Here is a 19,366-nt window from a genome sequence, read left to right as displayed (position 1 = left end):
TATGTGCGAGACAGTGATGACGAGCTGACCTTGAGTCTGCTTCTCACCCCCTTTATCCTCCACCCTCGGGAGGATGGACGAGGGGGGAACTAGGACTCCACCGGGCTTCGGACATCCGCAGCGCGGACATGCTCATCGCCATCCTTTCATCCTTTCACTGGCACTTCACCTTGAGACAACAAAGACCACACAACCGTGTGTGTGTGTGCGTGTGTGTGCATTATTTTCCTACCCTTCGTTGCGCTGGATTTCCACTATCGGCCAGTTTAGGTGGCGGCACGATGATGCGCACATGTGGGAGAAGTGCATATGAATATTGGAGCCCTGGATTGGGGCTTTTGTAATCGATCCTTACCCGATGACGCCGCCGTTTCCCCCCCCATAGTACACTGATTAACCTTTCGCCTGCTTCCATTTCTTCCGCAACAGCAACTAAGCAACATGTCTGGAGTGAATCCCCCTCGGAGTGTGACGCCGAACGCGCAGCAGGACTACGATGTTACGCGTATGCGAGAGGAAGACTTCGAGCGGCTGGCCGTCTACATCGTGCCGGATATGCCCTGCGAGAAGGGCGTACCGGGGCGGGCGGAGAAAACCCTACCCCGCAGCCTGACGCTTAAGCCCTCGCTCGTCCTTTCAACGCCCACTTCCACGGTACGTCATGAAATGGGAAATGGGGAAAGCTGCCTCCTCTAGCTGCCAGCCAACGTCAGGTCGATAGAAACGCTCTAACACAATTTCCTGTTTTTGTTTCTCTCTGCAACCTTTCTCCAAACCCACCAAACAGACTGAAGGAGTATGGAGTACAGGCGTCATCCCTCGGGGTACCAGATTCGGACCTTTCGAGGGCGTCCGCACACCGAGCCACCCCAGCGACAAGCAGCTGTGGCGGTACTTCTGGAGGGTAAGTGTCAGTGGTTAGGGCGTAGGGAAATATTTCCATTCAGCTTCAAAGTGCCCTTAATCGTCACTGTTGGTCCCTCTCTTCTTTCTTTCACTTTGTCCCGATACAAATTTCCCTTTGGTGATGGTGTAGTTGAGCCGCATTCGAACTACTCAAGCTTCTCGTTCTTTCTGATATTCTTTTAATTTATATGCTATTGGTCCTCGAAAGATATTTAATACAATCTTAGAAACTCGTTTTCTACCCTGAACTTCAAAGAGAATCCCATTTTTCCTCGCGTGCGCTACGAAAAACGAAAGGATGCATGCGATGGTGTGCATCCCTTTGCATAACCTTCAGGCGCAAGCGATCGAACAACCTTTTTCTCATCGCATCCAAGACCTACCCCAAGTGGAAAGTTATTTTCTCTCACCCACAATGCCACGGCACAAACGTGAGAGTGCGTTTTTCCTTCTTCTGATCCATGGCTGATAGATGACTTTCTTGAGTGCGCATTTCCCCGGCAACGGCGCGCTTACTTCTTTTTCTTCACCTCTCTCGCGACGTCATATAAGGAAGCAGTTTCCCGCAAGCGAAACCGACACTCAACTTCTAGACTTGACGAAATAAAAGAAAGAGATTACTCGAATGCAGACTTGAGCCACATTATCCCCGCCAGTCGGGAGGATACAACTTTCTCCACGATGTCCCTTTGTTGTCCTGGCCTTGGATGGCTCCAAGGCAGACGGGAGTTAATATCTCACTGATGACCGTGACGGTAGTCGTCCATTGTCTCTAATGTCTGGAGACTCTAATGTCCTAAGCCCCCGGCTCATTGATTCTAGCGCTTTCTTTGTCCCTTGTCGTCTTTCGCAAGTGTAACATATCGATAACTTTAAGGTTCCAATATACTTACTTTAAGATTCCAAAATATCTTATTCTCTTTTTCTGTTCTCTATTTCTTTCTTCCATAACATCAACCTCGCTTACTCGTCTCAAAACGTGTGTACAAAACAAAAACCATTTTCTTCTAATCATCCTATGGTCGCCCTATAAACCGCTAACACATAACGAACATACCAAACTGTGCAGGTGCAGGAATTGCGACACGTCTCCTATGGGAATATCAAGGTATATATATATGCTCCTTTGTACAGTATGTCTTTCCGTTTACCTTGGTGAACTGAATAACCCTAGTTTAGTTAATTTCGTTCTCGTATGTCTAACCCCCCGCCTGTTGTTTCGTTCCGTTCGGTAGATATTTAAGGACAGTGATTTCTACTACCTGGATGGTTCGGACACGACGCAGTCGAACTGGATGAGGTATGTGGCGTCCGCGTACAGCTTCGCGGTGATGAACCTGGTCGCCTGCCAGCACCAGGAGCACATCTACTTCTACACGATACGCGACATCATGCCGAACGAGGAGCTGATGGTGTGGTACTGCCGGGACTTTGCCAAGCGGCTCGGCTACGACATCGATCCGGAGCGTGCCACCTACTCGATCTGCCGCGAGGAGGTCGTGAAGAAGACGTACAAGCAGCCCGTTCCGCCCGAGGTTGCCTACAACCACGTGAAGCACGTGATGGGCCTCTACCTGCCAGCGATGGTGCGCAGTACGCCAACGCCCAGTCCATCTCCTCCGGCGCCGACCCAGACGGTACTGGTGCCGCCCTCCTCCACGCAAGCCAAGCACCATCAGCCGCATCACAACCACTACCAACATCAGACGGTTCTCCGGGAGCCCCGGGGAGGGCAGGTGGTCAAGGGGGAACCGGTGCGTGACCGGTCCCCGATTCGGGTCATGATCCGCGGCGAACAGAGTCCGGTGCGGGCGGAGAGCGCAAAAGAGGAGACGATCGATGCCGATTCTCCGATCTCGCAGACGAAAGAGGCGGCCTACGAGCACCAGCTCACGCCGAACGATGGTTCGGTGCGATCGGATGAGGGCTACCACAGCAACGGATACCACGAGGATGGCTTTACGCCTCCGGAGGACTCGAGCGACAGCGAGAGCGAGCACAACTACGTGCTGGACTGCTCGAAGAAGGCGATCGAGCCGAAGGAGACGAGCGTCGGGCATAAGGTGAGCACAACCGAGCCATCGAGCGACAAGAACGAGTACCGCAAGGTCAAGATGAAGATGCCGCTGAAGTACGAGTTCAAGCACAACAGCAAGCACTTCAAGGTAGAGCAGGAGCGCGAAGCGGAAACGACTGGTAGCGAGCGGGAGGCGGAGGCGGAAGTGGAAGCGGGAGTCGTCACACCAGCCACAAGCACCGTCATCGTGCTGGACACGACCCCATCCGGCCCGCCCGTTGTAGTCCCCCTTACCAAGAGTTACTATGAGGCGGAACCTTCGACATCGCCTCCGGTGGCACCTTCCTTCATCCGCTATACACCGCCTAGCTCGAGCATCCTTGAGACGATTCTCACGGGAGCAGGAGGTACCGGGAGAGCGCCACCGTCGGCCGATGATCCACACCGCCGCCAACCGAACGCTACACCTCCTCCGACGTCGCCCACCGAGATGGCGTACTCGTACAAGAAGTCCCAGCGCTATGGGACGGCCTGCAGCCCGGACTCGAGTTCGCAGAACCCCGCCGTGGAGCCACCGACACCGCATGCCCCCGCTAGCCCTACCCCACGATCTCAGGTGATACAGGAACCGAAGGAAGCCGACATGGACCACCATGTGGACCACCATCACCATCTGCACCATCTCGGGCATCACCACAGCCAGCATCACGTGCTGCATGCGCACCACGGCTTCCACGAGGCAGATCCTCGTCCATCCTCGCCGTCACCCTCGCCTCTGGTGTACGCCGGAGAGCACCATCCTCATCATCTGCACCAGCACCACCTGCACCCGTACGAGTCGCCAGTGCAGACGAGCTATGGAAGTATTTACCCGACGTCCGGAGGAAGTGTGATTAACACCGCATCCAGCTCCACCTATAGCCCGCCCCTGAACGGTGGCCATTACGAGAGACTGACGACCACGACGGCGACGACAGCGAGTGCGACCTCCGCTAATAGTACTCCACCGCACCATGGAGGTATGCGCTCGACATCCCCGGGAAGCCAACAGTCGGGAGGTTACGTGCAACTGCAGTCCAAGGGTCAGCTACCGCTGGGACATCCTCTGATGCAACCGCTGACTCCACTGACGACGACGCACCTATCCTCACCCGGGCGTACCGTGTCTCCGCCCAGTAGTCTCAGTCCGGATGGAGGTTCGTACTCACGAAGCGGTAGCCCGATGAGCCCGGGAAGTCCAAACTCTCGCGGCTACCGAAGCCTACCGTATCCTCTGCGTAAGCGCGATGGCAAGATGCACTACGAGTGTAACGTGTGCAGTAAGACGTTCGGGCAGCTATCGAACCTGAAAGTGCACCTGAGGACACACTCGGGCGAGCGTCCGTTCAAGTGCAACGTCTGCACGAAGTCGTTCACGCAGCTGGCGCACCTGCAGAAGCATCACCTGGTGCACACGGGCGAGAAGCCGCACCAGTGCGACATCTGCAAGAAGCGATTCTCGTCCACCTCGAACCTGAAGACCCACCTGCGGCTGCACAGTGGCCAGAAGCCGTACGCGTGCGATCTCTGCCCGCAGAAGTTCACCCAGTTCGTGCACCTGAAGCTGCACAAGCGCCTACACACCAACGACCGGCCGTACGTGTGCCAGGGCTGTGACAAGAAGTACATCAGCGCGTCCGGACTGCGCACCCACTGGAAGACGACCAGCTGCAAGCCGAACAACCTCGAGGAGGAGCTGGCGATGGCCGCGGCCGCCACATCCGAGTGTCTCGGTAGGTCCCCTTATAGCGAACGGTATTTAACGGCTGAGATTGTGATAACTTCAAGCTTCCTCCCTTTTTCCCCCCGATTAGATAAGGATGGCCAGCCGGATGGTGAAGGTGGACGCGAGTTCTACGATGTGCACCTACCTTCACAGCATCCCGCGGGTGACATGTCCCCGGCTCAGCTGCGTCACCACGGATCACCCAACGGCGTACCACCATCACCTCACCAGCAGCATCAGCAACCGTCTCCCGGTGGTCCACCGCCTCACCATCCCCACGCACACCACCTCTCCGGCCACCATCACCCCGAGCAGGTGATACACAAGGTGTCGGCGGGCAAAATCCACCCAACGGCGGGCTCCAACAACAACAACAATAACAACAACAACACCCCGAACATCACCAACCACAACCTGCCTCCCCACCATCACCTGCACTACGGCGCGGCCCATCACGGAGTGTCGGCGACCAACGGCACGGCTGGGGCGCCAACTCCGGCACCCGCCTCGGTCACGTCCCAGCAGCAGCAGCAGCAACAACCACACGAGCCCACCACGAGCCGACCGAGCGTGATCGAGTCCAGCCAGCCGATGGTGATCGAGTGCACGTAGCCGCCGGCCATCGCCAACGCCGCATCCAGTGTGATACGAACGTCTCGCCCGGGAGGTCTCGGAACCGACCTGAACTGAGCAGAGTGGGAGTCCGAGCAAGTGGGGATTGCATAAGAAGATTGATTTGTTATTCACCCGATGGGAGACGAAGGTCGGAGGTATGCCGATCTTCACCGGAAGAATAACCTACTATTAAGCTGTTAGATGTACTATTAAGTGGTCTTAAGAACTTAACTTATCCGTTAGTCTGTATCTGTTGAATTCGCACCGATGGAGTCGTACGGTCCCCTCCTGTAAATAATGGCTATATATCATCCGCCGGAAAAACTCGCCCCAAGCGGTACCGGCGGAACATCGAATATGTGATCAAAATTGTTTCCGGTTTATTGTATTGTGTTTGTGCGGGGGAAGAAGATGAGAAGAAAACGAAGAAACCACACACGCATAAGCTTGACTATTGGTGAGCAGCAACATTGATGCGACTGACTGTATGTGAGGGTCATGGAAGAACCCGGAAGAGTGCATGGGATGCGTGTATGCGGGCAAGTGAACACGAACCTAACCTATATGAGGTGAATTAAAAAAGGAGAAATCGAAACGCATCAAAGATCAAAATTGAAGTCTGATAGAATAGGGATTATTAGATTGTTCGCTCGTGTTTTTTGTTTTTTGTTTCACTCCGCGTTTAGAACGGACTGGCTAGCGGCCAACAACAGACTGATATAGTTTCCTTATCAACCCTTATCCCTCTCGCAAACTCACACGCACGTACACGAACGGTTTGGAGATATGACGAGGTTTGCTTTTGTCCCGTCCTGGAGATCACACTTTAGGACGCAGGGAATCTTGAGAACGGAGGACTGAAGGAAATAAAAAAGAACAACAAGTACTGTTTAGAGCAAACAAATGTTATGATTAAATTATTTAACACAGAGGAAAAACAGTTGAATCACGACTATATGTTCTGGTTCCTGGATTTTTGGTGTACATTTTTAGTTTTTCGAAAACGAAAAACTGAGTAGGAATTATGATCGAAAAACTTTATTACAAACTAAAAGGTAGAAACACACCCACGGGTACACTTAACACACAAATTCACAAAATATACAATGTTCGCTAGACGAACAAGATAGGGAGGGATAGAAAAAAAGAGAGAGAGAGAGAGAGAGAAAAAAGAGAAAGAGAAAGACAGCGGATGTAATTAAAAATTACAATTAACAAGTTAGCTGAAGATCGGTGCTTTTTGAAAGCCGGCGGCTTCCGGGAGGCTCGTGCTTTTCTCGGACCGCCGGACTAATACTATTACTCAGAGTTAAGATTTACATGAATAAAATAATTAAAAACTGAAACATTAAACGAAACATACTAATCTTAAACCGTGCGCGGTGGCAACCGCAAGACGGAACCAGATAAATTAAAGGCCAAGAAAAATACGAATAAAAGGGTGCTATGAGAGGTAAGGGAGCAATGAGCTATAAAAGGAGAAAAACAAAACAAAACATATTAAAACAAACATAAAAAAGAAATATCTCTGACGAGAGTGGAGAACAATTTGAACGCAACATTACAGAACAAGTAAATAAAGAAAAGAAGTTTATATTTTAAAAACCAGTAACATAAGATACAGGACTAATTAGCAAGAAGAAACACTTTTCAGTAGTGAACAGTTGGTGGTAAACTACCCGGGACTGGAAAATTAAGGTGCATAAAGTTATAAATCATAATGAACATGCGAGGTAAACAGTAAAGCGAGCTACATTTGTTGAGCAATCAATTGCCGAAAGTGGCCAAATCACATCCTTTACACACGCATGTGTATTGATTTTACTGTGCCGACATGGAGTTTGTTTTGTAAACGACACACACACGTTTCCATTTGAAACATTGGCTGCGTGTTGAGGGTTAGAGTTCATCAGTTCACGCAACACTTGATCGTCGGTACAAACTATTTGCAATATGGAAGATGACGGGGGACGAAAGTAAACGAAAGGTCGAATCCAATCCAGCCCACACAATCAAGCCTCCAAACAGAGTGAAGTGGTTTACATTTTATTTAATTTGATGATGCAATATAACGATCGATTGCTTCCGCCATCGTTAGACTGACTGCCCGACGAGGATCATGGCGTTGTTTATTTTCTTGTTTTTGTTTTACACCACCAACAATCCTTGGTCGCCCTTGTACAAACCTCTCTATCTCTTGCCCACAAAGAGGATGGAACACTTCTCAACTAAGTGATAAACGTTTTACTATTGATTTTGCGATATTGCGATGGAAAAAAGAAGAATGAGAAGGCATCTCGAGGCTGGAGCTGCAAGCGTCAACTCAAGTCGTGCTTACAGTTTCGAACTATTTTTTTTTTCCTCTTTTTTGTTTGTTTTGTTTCTCGTTGTATCTTGTTCGTTTTTTCGTGTTTAGTTTTATAGTACCCTAGGCTTAAGTCTGCAATAGTCTCGTCCACAACCCTGGCGGCTGAATTGCTTGGCCGTGAGGCGAGCAGGACCAAGACCATAACAGGATATTCTACGATGAGTAAGGAGGGCGCAGTGTTGCGTAAAGTAATAGTTATAATAAAACATTTAAAGCGAAACAGTAACAACAACACAGACTATCAGACGAACACGCGTTCGTGTACGTGCGTTTAATATTTAACGAGCAGTTAATGCATCCAATCGGCAAAGAATGTCTAACCAGGGCGTGGTGAACAACAAAAAAAAAAACAAAATGGCGTCAGATGTCCTGCTTATTAACTAACTATTGATTTTCTCTGTTTGCTGTGCGATGGACAACGATCGGGATCTCTCCATCGCAGGGGTGAGATCCGAGCAAATTGACTGATTAATTGAATTAGAGCATTAATTTTATCCCACTTTTAAGTTGCACCAAGAGTGGCAGGAGCGAAGGCACGAGCCTTCCGTTTAGATTGTTTGCTTAATCACCTGAAGCTACTCTTCAAGCAGGCATTTTAATTCGTTTAGTATTGGTGGGTAGAAGTCTCCGGCTTTTTTTCTCCGACCCTTCGGAGGCTTGGGATAAATGATTGAAAGACAACGCGTATTTTTATCATTTAGAATGGAGATACAGCAAACTTTACGAATGGAACCGCAACCGAGTGGAATATTAGTGCAGTAGTTGATAGGTGATTACTGCAAACGCGCAGCTTAGCAACTAGATACTAGGGCCGCATTTGAGAAAAAAGAAAGCAAATGATAAGAAAGGAGGATTCAAACAAAAACAAACATACGATATACGCACGCGTTCCGCACTGAACATGTATAGAGCGATGGAACGGAGGCGCGTTGCTGCGTTCCGCGTGCAGGATACGTACGATGTCTATGCGAAAAAAAATTGTAAGAAAATCCCGTGCGAGGAAAAAAACACAGTCGAAGAGAGCGGTGAGACGAACGCTACCTAACTGATAATAATTTAAACAAGAACATACGACATAAGTACCGACTACGATTACGCTAAGGTAAAATGCTAGTGAACGAGTGACGGGCAATGGTCGTGCTGAAATGCGGGACGACCATCGCATCTGTGTGAATGGGAACCGAGTGGAATTCTTTATAAAAATACAGAAAATCTTTATTGAAATACCTTGCTTACATACGCACTTTCTCGAAATGATATAAAATATCCGAAACGCTTGCAATTAGAATTGCGGTAGATTTAATAAAAAAACGAACCGGATTTAGTTTTTACATTACAATATAGAATTATAATTTACACAAATCCGTTGCATAGTGTAAAAATTATTTTTTAAATTTTATTTAAACATGAAATATTTCGTTACATTGCAATTTGTGCATACAGATGGCGCTAGCGAGTTTAACGCGCTTGGAAAAACATCGCCTGTCGTGCATAACATCGCGAAAGGATGTGTTGTTTCATAAAGGATGTGCATAAAAATGTAAAGTAAAAAACAAACAAAAGAAAAATAGGATCATAACTAACATCCAAAGAAATCCCATGATAGTTTGGAATCATTTTAACAAATTAAAACTACCATACCGACAGAATACCAAGACTGATTGATGGTTGGTTAATCCATATGGGAATTAAATTTACCAAACTTATTCATTTTGAAACAAAGTGAAAATTTGTCAACTATATAAATCGCACCCACACGATTCTTTAGCTTCAGAACTTTCAACGGAACACATATTCAAAGTCAGACAAAATCTACAGTGCCAACCACCATTCTGTTTGCTTCCAGTGCTCCCTACATTCGTCAACCATTCGTTCCACCCTCCGCCTGTGAGCTCCGGGGACTGTTTGCATCCTTTTAAAACTCCCTTTTCTAGCACGGATCGCTGCAGTGCGTGTACACGACCGGGATGCATTCGCCGGTTCACGGTTTTCCCCTACCGAAATCGACACAGAAACGCATCGAACAGGAAAAAACAATGAGGGTGAGATGAAAACGCACCCCGAGGGGTCCGAGGGCGAAACTTGACGTTCGAACAGGAGTTGAATTTGGTTGTTCACTAGCGCCGGTTCCTGCCAGTGAACCATTGGCGGACGATTAGGGGTTGCAAGGAGCGGTTCTTGTTTCCTGCGCGACTAAAAAACCAACCAATCGCCAACGGCAGCGTATGCGTTTTTTATCGTGCTCTAAACGCCCCGTTTTTTAGCGAATCAACAAGGACTCGAAAGGGAAACAAAATGGCTTCAATCAGGAGAGAGACAGCGCACAAAGTCCTCCCAATTACAATCGACAGTCGACGGAGGCTCGACGGTGATCGATGAAGATGTAATCATCAAACGCGTGCTGTTTGAATCGGGCTCGAGGGTGAACTATTGCTCTCCAAAAGCCGAAGAAATCCCATCTTGTCAGCAAGTATTGGGCAATTTGGTAGCGTCGTCTTGACGAAGGAAAAACAAGAATTGACAGTTTGTGTCAAGGGGCACGTGACGGATGGGTGTAGCGAAGAGGGTGAAGGAAAATTGTTGTAAGAAAGGTTAAGTTTGTGTTGTGTGGTTGACGATTAACACGATTAAGGTACGAAGTGCTAAGAGGAGTGATCACATCGATTCTATTCACTTTGGGATTATTTAAACATGGAAAGAGGATGAAAATGAACATAGCGACTTCATTGTCGATTTGTAGGAAATGGTCAACAGAATCATTTGATGGTTTCACTAAATTGAGGAATGGTTTTTAAACATTTTCATAAGACATGACCGTTTTGTATGAAGTTTCTTTTCCTGTTCATTTCATCGATGTTGTTCCCCAGGATTTGTTACATATCCACCTTAAAGAATTAATCATTATTATGTTGATCACTTCAATGAAATGGGATATGCAAAATATAGTTACAGCATCAATGAAAGTATGAGATTATTTTCATTTCCATTACTAAAATAATGAAAATGTAAACAATGCTGCACAACGACATCCATAACTTTGATTGTCGGTGGTTTCCTATTCGCAGCTGCCACAACTCTTGACACGCTCATGCGCAGATCCTTCCATCATCGAGTGATTGACGAAACAAAAATGGCAGGATGTTTTCGAGCCACTTTTGCGGATAAAAAGGATGGGTTTGATTACGTTCAAAGTATATAACTAACAAAAATTAGAAACATTTGATCAATGTCATTCGCCTAATAATGTAACACAATAAGTATTGATGTTTTCTAGATGAAATGACTGTTTTTTTTCAGCAAATTGTGGAAAATGAAGATTTGACAGAACATACAGATTGTAGGCGCTAAAGAGAGAATGGATAGAATTAAAATGTATCAGTTGAAGTGAAAAGTAATAATAAAACCGACAAACTGTTCCGAGTCGTTAAATTGTAAGTGCGCTGTGAAACGTTTTCAATTTCGATAAATATTTTCTTCGTACTGGAAGCATCAATGTACGGCAGGATACCGAATGGACAACAGGCACCCCTGGCCCGTGCGCACACCAGCTGCCGCACCGACCCGCTCCGACGCTCTCCTTTCACGAGCTATTTGCCAAAACTGCATCGATGCATCCCACCCCATAATGTCCACCGTTCCGAAACGAAGGTGGAAGGTGCGGATCGAAAGCGGATTAACAAGCGTCCCTTTTACGAACCTCTTCGGTACGCCGGTCAGGCCAATTGTTCCGCTGACCGATCTTCGATTCCGTCCGTTTTTCCATCCGCCGCTGGGAAACTTAAGCCACCCCGAGGCCCGGAGGCACGAGCGTGAGGTTAATTTTGTATTTGTATTTTTCGCTTTTCGGCAATATTTTCATATCATCGCATTAGCGGGGTATAAAAAACATCCAAAAATCATAACAGTATTTCTTTTCGTCCTGCCGCGTGCTTTATTGCTCTCCCCCATTGCGTCGCTTTGCAAATTGGAACGCGCGTGGTCAGTCCAGAGGAATATAAACGGTCCCGGGAATCCGATTTCCAACATCGATCCGACGGGGTTTTGGCCTGTGCCGATACATTATCGGCTTTTTCGGGACCCCCTTCCGGTTTTGCTTCCGGTAAATCAATGAGCCGGACATTGATTGACAGCTGCATTCGTTGAGCCGGCCGAGAATTCAAGTGTCAATTAGAACCCTCAGTGAACCTTGCCTCGTGTGAGCACGTTAAGGACCGCTTGTTTTCCTGTCCGAGCGGATTTGCATGCATGCATGAATTAAGTTGCAATGATGAAAAAAATGCACGTCGCATTTTCTTCCGGTTTTTTCCAGACCTCCAAACGGTGCACACCATGGAGGCTACACGTGTCACCCTCAGCGCGCTCAAATTAGGTCACGGGATAAACAAAACCTCTCAGTGACATGAAAAAAAAACAAGATGAAGAAAGATTGAAAACAGGGAAACATTATCCATTTCGCAGCATCACCTTGCTTTTACCGCGGGTCGCTTCTTTCCTCCAACACAATTTCCGTCGTTCGGTGTGGATGGAAAGATCTATTCCAGCGATCGTCGGGTGGAAATCTGATGATGCTGGCGCGATGAAAGTGATCTCATTGTCGGTGTGAAGGATTCCTTGTCACCAGTTGCTAGGAATTGTGAAATACTTTCGATGGTAAACGATCTCCTACATTGTACTTGTCGTAATAAACAAACAAAGCAAGCGTAGCTGATCAGCAAAGTATGTTACTAGCAGTACTAAGCTACTAATAATGTCTAAAAGTTTACTAAACCAAATTAAACTAATCGCAATGGTTCAAATGATTGAAAACAATAAAATCTTAATAGTACCAACGACATAAACACGCAATCAAAATACAATTCAACCCACCGGGGAATTTCATGCCAACGTCATCTATTGCGTCACCAATAGGCGACCCCACCCTTCCACCAGATCCGCGTTCCAACAACTCACCCGAAACGTCGTAATCAAAACAAAAACCTCGATCAAAACAAACCACCCGATCGCAAACAGTGGACGACCCCCAAAGTGGCGGCGACGCGTGAAGCAATCTAATTTGCGTACGTCTGAATCACCAAAACATCCGTCTCGCGGCTTCGCGTCTTCAAGATTTCTCCCATTCGAGAGCGATTTTCGGTGCATCTGGTTGATCGTACGTACGCATAGTACGCAATGTTGAGCAGGCTTTTCCCTTCGGCGCAAATTTTATCGCACCATAGGATTATTTTCGACCGAACCGAAGGGCGACGAGTTCCACAACGTGAAACGATGGACGTCGGGACGTATGTTGGTGTACAGTGTGCCTCCACCAGATGCTATACTTCATGAAAAGGGACATCTTAAGATTTGGGGGACGGAAGTGTGAGTGGTTTGGGGGGGGGGCTTTTCGATTCTACGCAACAACATAATGCGTTTCTAGTCGGAACAAGGGTCGAGACTTCGCGACGCAATATGTGACAAATGTGGGTCAATTCTGTTTGTTCGGAGTTGGTTATCATTGAATTTGAATTCAAATATTTGACTTTAAATATTTTAATCACTATCACTATCTTAACATCCAATTGAAGATTATTATCAATTCTTTTTTTAATTATCCCGTGATTAAAATCAACTTTATTACTCTGATATGACAGTATGGCTTTTTGAATAAAGAATGCCTTTGATAATATTTACTTACGAATTTGTGAAATTTTATATTTTACTTATTTTTGTTGATCTGGTGGCAGATGGTCAAGTTTTATGTAAAGTTCAAATTCAAATAGAAGCCAGACTAGCTAAATTTGTGCACTAAAAAGCGGCTTGAAATATATTAGTTTGTTTGACAATCTTATTGCAAATTTATTCGATTTTCCAAAACATAAAACCAATATTGTGTCCAAATATTTGGATCTTGCAACTAAATGGTTTTTATTTACAAGAGGACTACTTACAATATCGTTCAAAGTGAAGAAAAAAGAGCTGCTCCGCTTGGCCCTTGAAGGCATTTAAACCAATAAGAAGCGGGTCGAATTCGGAGTGCGTAGAACCATCCCCACGGAGACGGAGAAAGCCTTCCCTCCATCGCCACACACTGCACAAGCGCACTCTCGTCCAGCCCTCTTCCCTCTTCTCCTCTCCACTCCCATTTGTGTCCCACAATCTTCCGAGCAACATTTTTAACATCGCGACGTGGAAGGAAATACGGTTTGGAGTGGAATGCGTCCGGTGCGCGCACATCTGTGTGTGGCGCTCACGGATATATTGCAACATGAAAGACTCGCCCCACCGGTGCCGCATGCCCTCCCCATACAAACACGCACGTACGCACGTACCGACCGTGCCGTGTTCATTGACGGGGCAAGAAAAGAAGGCAAGATCTGGGGTTCATTGAAAAAACAACGAAGGGCTCCAGAGGATGGTTTGGCGCCACGAAAAAAAGGGCTGCAGATAACGGTTCCCCCCCCCCCCCCCCAAAGAGCACTTTCCGTCGCTGGGGACTTTTTCGGTTGAGAATGTCCGCTGCTCGCCCCTTTACCCCGGCAGCTTTCCCATCCCTTTTCCTCCGGCAGCCCTTCGCGGCCTTTGGTGCGTAGCGCGAGGCACGCACGCTATAAATGCGCGCTATACCCTTCGCGGTACCCGCGTCCCGCTCGATCGTACGCATTTTCCCCCGTCCATCATCAGCACACTACCATCCCTTTCTCGCAGGGGTTCAACGTCGCGCCCCACGGAATCGGACCGTTCGGTTGTTCACATTCGGATTTCACGCGCCATCGTGACAACATCTCGCGCGCGCACGTTCCTCGAACCGCATTTCCTCTCATTTCGTGCGTATTGTTTCGTGTTTTCGCCGCATCAGCATCCAGAAGCGTTGTGCAAGTGCAGGGTTTTCGAAACGACCGGAAAGAAATGTGTATGGGCGGCTGACGACAGGGTCGACCCTACACTCGAAAGAAAGCAGCACGATCGAGCACGGGACGGGCCGCGAAGAGATAGTGTGTGCGTTATGTTTGTGTTGGTTGTGTGCGCCCTGAAGGGCTGACCTCCCCCTGTTTGGGGGCGGTGGGGTTTTGTTTACACTTCGTTCGACGGGAGCCTTGGGCTGCATTTTTGAAATTCCAACCAAAACAGAGTGTGTGTGTGTGTGCGTGCGTGGAAGTTACATACCGTTTGTTTCGTTGCCTTAATCAAAGTAACACGTTTTTTTTCACCACGGAGTTTTGGTGGAGCCAAGGCAACGATCGTAGTGTGCGTGCGGTCGAAGAACAAGACGAAAATAACAAGTTTCCCAACATAACGGGCAAACCTCCCCATCGGAAGTTTGACTTCATCTTGTGTTTCTTTCAAGTTGCGTCAATTCACGCCAGAAGTGTGATTGAGATTGCGGCCGAGTTGATTTAAGATCGTGCATCGTAGTGTTTTTTCTTACAAAAAACGACCCGTTGAAAGGAATAACAACAATAAATAGAACCGGAAGTTCGAAGACGACATTCGGTAATGGCGGATACTTCGGAGACGCAGGAAACGCTGGTCCAGGATCACGAAGGTAGAAGGTCATCCCCGGGATCAGTCCTTTTGTTGTGAAGGTCTCGAAGGTGCTCGAAAATGGAAAAGAGGACGTGATAGTTGAGAAATTGTCATGGGAATTGTCGTAGCAAAAGAAAATATTATTAGATGGCCCTTTTTCTTCCATGCGAAAATATAAAGATTCTCTTGATATTTTCGGCACGCGACTCTGAAATGTTTATCTCTTAAAACAAATGCCAAGCTTAACATATTTTCAATATTAATAATTGTGTGAAATAAGATTGGATTTTAAAATATCTTTATGGCAATGAACCCAATCTCTTCCTTGCCTCAATGATTAGAATTTCTTTTTGTTGGTTCTTAATTTATGTTTGGATACTATCAAGAAAAGAATAAATTAACCTCCTTAATTCAAATTAGTAACAATTGATACGCCTCTATCATTACCATCAAATGCCTTCCAAGTTACAAGGAAAACCATTCTTTATGAAGATTTATGTTTAGTTCGACTGTTTTGTTTTTTTTTCCTATAAGGAAAACGTTTGCCCACCATCATCTGGCCATTGCGTACATTCATCTTTCGGGACGTAAACAGCCCGAAGGTCCGCGCTCCGGCAAACAATAAGAAAGTTGAATCGAAATCGGGAAAAATGTAACAAAAAAAAAGCTTGCCTTAGAGGGCAGAAGAAAAAAGTGGTTGTCTTTGGCGTCGAAAACTGTAACATTTACAGGTTACAAAGGGATAAACCGTACCAAGGCGTTCATTTGAATAATCCTTTATTTAGATGGGGAAAAAATTAGAAACCTGTCCCCGGGGCGAACCCGGGGTCTCGAATTTGCGTGGAAAGCAGGTTCTTGCCAAGGTGAAAATTCCTCGCCGACGGAAAGGGCTTCGATGAAGATTAGTGCGGAAGGGTTTTTTGTACTTTTTCCGTACGTCCTTATTTATGGACATCGTCCGGACAAGTTGTTCTAAGCCTTGATTGTAGGAAACATAAATCGAAAAGTGATTCTCGGAACGAGAGAACGGCAGAAGGGGTTTTTTTTTCGCGCAGGAAAACGGGTCCGAAACAACGCATCCGTGTGCCGCCATGCAATGGGGAAGACAATTTCCCTCTCTGACAGGGAAGGAGGTTCCCGTTTGCCCCGAAAACGCAGGACGCGCGCGCGCGCACTCGCCTCACGACCCAGCTAATGTGTTTCTAATCATAATTTATTCACATGCTTGTAAACAGGACGGCAGGCCGCGTAAGGATTTGCTTTGAAATTAAATTAATAAGCTATAGAAATCTGCGGCTCGCGATTGAAGCTACGGGTTTTCTTTTCCTTCATTTTATGCTTCACACGAAAAAGCGAAGCAAAGGTTTTTCAAAACCGTCGTGCGGAATTTTTCGGCTCTAATTTGCTCCACTTTCGTGCAGTCCAACCCTTTCTTAACCTTCGCGAAAGACGCGAGTAAAAAACACAGGCAAGTGCGCTGAAAGGGCAAACCTTTTTTTCGGCGGGAAACGGGATTTCGTTTTCTAATTTGCTCATATTTGAGATGCGGAAAAGCCTGAGTTTAGAAGGGGTGAAAACCATCTATGAGAAGGTAAGGACATACAGTTTACTGTTTCGCCGTGGATGTTCCTTGGCAGGCGGAAGGATAAAGAGACGTGGACTGTGGAGAGAAAAAAAACGGATTCTAATCTGAATAAGCGAAGAAATTCCTTTGCAGCAAACGAGGACATCGAGATTGGTGGCTGTCATAAATGACGTGGTTTTCGGGATTGGATCCCGTTAGATGCGTCAAAGGGCGACGGCAAGGGTTCACCGAAAAAGGATCTATTTCACGCCGGGTTGGACCGTTTTCCTACGACCGATGGCGATTCGTACCCGGTGGCGGGTAAATAACAAAAGATTGCATGCCACGTTGAAGGAAACTCAGGCACGTTTGTCTGGAATTGCGTTTGCTTTGGCTAGCTTTGAAATTAAAATTATGAATGATATATCAGATTCGTCTCAAATCAGGAGCAAATCATCTTGCAAACAAGCACAACATTTTACGTTTGACAGTAAGCTGCGATTTTGTGACCTCCCGGGCGACTCTTGGAATTTCCTGGGGCCGAGAACGAGTTCTCGAATTTGTTTTAATTTCGTTTGTCTCTTCACACAGGACACGTTGGCCCACGGCGAGGACGATGCAAATGGTTCAACGTGGTCAAAGGCTGGGGCTTTATCACACCGGACGACGGCGGCCAGGAGGTGTTCGTCCATCAGGTACGTATTGGTATTGGTTGGACGGGAAAGGACCTCATTGACCCTTTTGAAAACCATCCCCCCATCTCACAGAGTGTCATCCAGATGGGTGGCTTTCGGTCGCTGGGTGAAAATGAGGAGGTCGAGTTCGAGTCCAAAGTGACGTCGAAAGGATACGAGGCGACCAGCGTTTATGGACCATCGCGGGCCGAATGCAAAGGGAGCGACTTCCGGCCGTACAGTAAAAAGCGAAAGTTTCGCAAAGTGAGGTAAGTTGGTCGGATCGGAGCGCCAGGTGGGATTTTCTTTGGTGTTAATTTGATTTTCCACCCACACCAAGATGCTACAATTGCGGTGAATTTGCAAACCATATTGCCTCCAAGTGTGCGCTAGGACCGCTGCCCAAGCGATGTCATCACTGCCGAAGTGAGGACCATCTGATTGCCGACTGCCCAACGAAGCCACCGGTACGAATTTGATCCTTTTTTTCGATGTTTTTCAGCAACATTTTCTCATGGTTTTTATTTCCGAATATCCTTTTTCTATTCTTCGCAGCCGCAGGATAAAACATCGCTCGAAGCGCAACCGGAAACCGACAGAGGGCACAACCGATGATGTCCAGTGAGGATTGTACTGTTGTCCTACAGATGGCGCTCACTTCTGCGGTCAGCTGAGCCACAAACCTCGCCTACTGGTCGTCTTGAACATGAAACTTCAACCAATTCAAATGATTAATTGACACAAATAATTTACATTTCACGAGTTTATTTTGAGCAAAACGGCATGTGTTTGAAGAACTTAACAACGATGTTTCCTCTAGAAAAATAAATAATACACGAAGCACGAGTAAGTTAACCGCCTGTCCTGCAAGGATGCCTTTGAAGCTTCGGATAACCCAAACGTATGCAACGCGAAAAAGTGTGTAATGTACATAGCGTGAAGGTGCAATGAGTCAGGACGAATTTCTAGAGCTATTTTAAGCTAGTACGATAAGCGGATGCCGACAGGCGAACCGGAACCAAACACTGCCAACCCGATCGCGCGCGTTTCGATAGTACAACGAATGGCCATGTTTACGATAAATAAGGCTTAACAAACAGTATAAGCTAAGGTGCGTACGTTGGCCAAGAGAATGTAAACTAAAAACGTAGATTAGATATATTACAAAAATAAAATTTAACGATATAAAAGTACAATGATGTTTTAGTGGTAGCTTAAAATGATGGTTAAACAATGTTTTAAATTTGAAACAATAACTTGCAAATGGTTTATGATTTTCTTATCTGATATTCGTTATGATATGAGTGATTGTTATACGATTTTTTATGGTTACACTACTTACCCAAGCCCCTTACAGAAGCCCTATCAAAAAGGAGTAAGATGGGGTTTTTTCACGAAGCGCTTTTCATTTCGGTAATGTGCCTAGTCGTCGGTTTTCGGACCGTAACCACCCATCGATTGCTTCCCACTTTCAATCACCTTGATGAAGAAGGTTGATACAATTCAGTGTACCGACAGAGAGAGAGAGAGATATGCAAGTGCGTGTGTGTATTCGATGGGCAGCGTTCGGGAAGAAAAGCACACAGTGTTGTAAGTACCGGAACAACTTAAGCACTCTCTTATCGCCGTTGAGGACGCTTCGAGAGCTTTTCGGTTAGCGACTGCAGAGTGAATCGCATCCTTTTCTACTTGTCCTAAGCAGGGGATACTAAAATAATATGTAGAAAAGAAGGGTAAAACAAGTTTTTTTAAAGACAGACACGTTTTAAAAAGAATCTAGCTGAAATATCTATCATCAGAAGAGACCTAAAATTACTTAAATAAATCAATTGATGCAAACACCATTTTGAAGGTGTTGTTATGAAACGGTCTAAGGAACGATAACTTTTCGCGACACCTGTCGCAACAACGCACCGCGCAATTCTAACGGCGGTTCGGAAAACCCCGCCCGGTT

The 19,366-nt window shown here is 46.7% G+C and overlaps 2 protein-coding genes across 2 annotated transcripts; both read left to right on the top strand.

Annotated features, from left to right (window-relative positions):
• The first annotated feature begins 441 nt into the window (after positions 1–441).
• On the top strand, positions 442–5,300 carry LOC131292886 (zinc finger protein rotund). The gene is made up of 5 exons (XM_058320982.1): positions 442–654; positions 788–904; positions 1,976–2,014; positions 2,142–4,695; positions 4,777–5,300. Exons 1-5 carry the CDS (start codon positions 442–444, stop codon positions 5,298–5,300), a joined length of 3,447 nt encoding a protein of 1,148 aa, XP_058176965.1.
• A 9,844-nt stretch (positions 5,301–15,144) lies between these two features.
• Positions 15,145–18,027, top strand: LOC131294722 (protein lin-28 homolog). The gene is made up of 6 exons (XM_058322767.1): positions 15,145–15,193; positions 16,958–17,059; positions 17,330–17,433; positions 17,506–17,681; positions 17,753–17,879; positions 17,968–18,027. Exons 1-6 carry the CDS (start codon positions 15,145–15,147, stop codon positions 18,025–18,027), a joined length of 618 nt encoding a protein of 205 aa, XP_058178750.1.
• The last annotated feature ends 1,339 nt before the right edge of the window (positions 18,028–19,366 follow it).

Source organism: Anopheles ziemanni, chromosome 2 (genome assembly GCF_943734765.1).
Source record: "Anopheles ziemanni chromosome 2, idAnoZiCoDA_A2_x.2, whole genome shotgun sequence".
NCBI classification, from domain to species: Eukaryota; Metazoa; Arthropoda; class Insecta; order Diptera; family Culicidae; genus Anopheles; species Anopheles ziemanni.
This window is presented reverse-complemented; position numbering and strand designations above follow the sequence as displayed.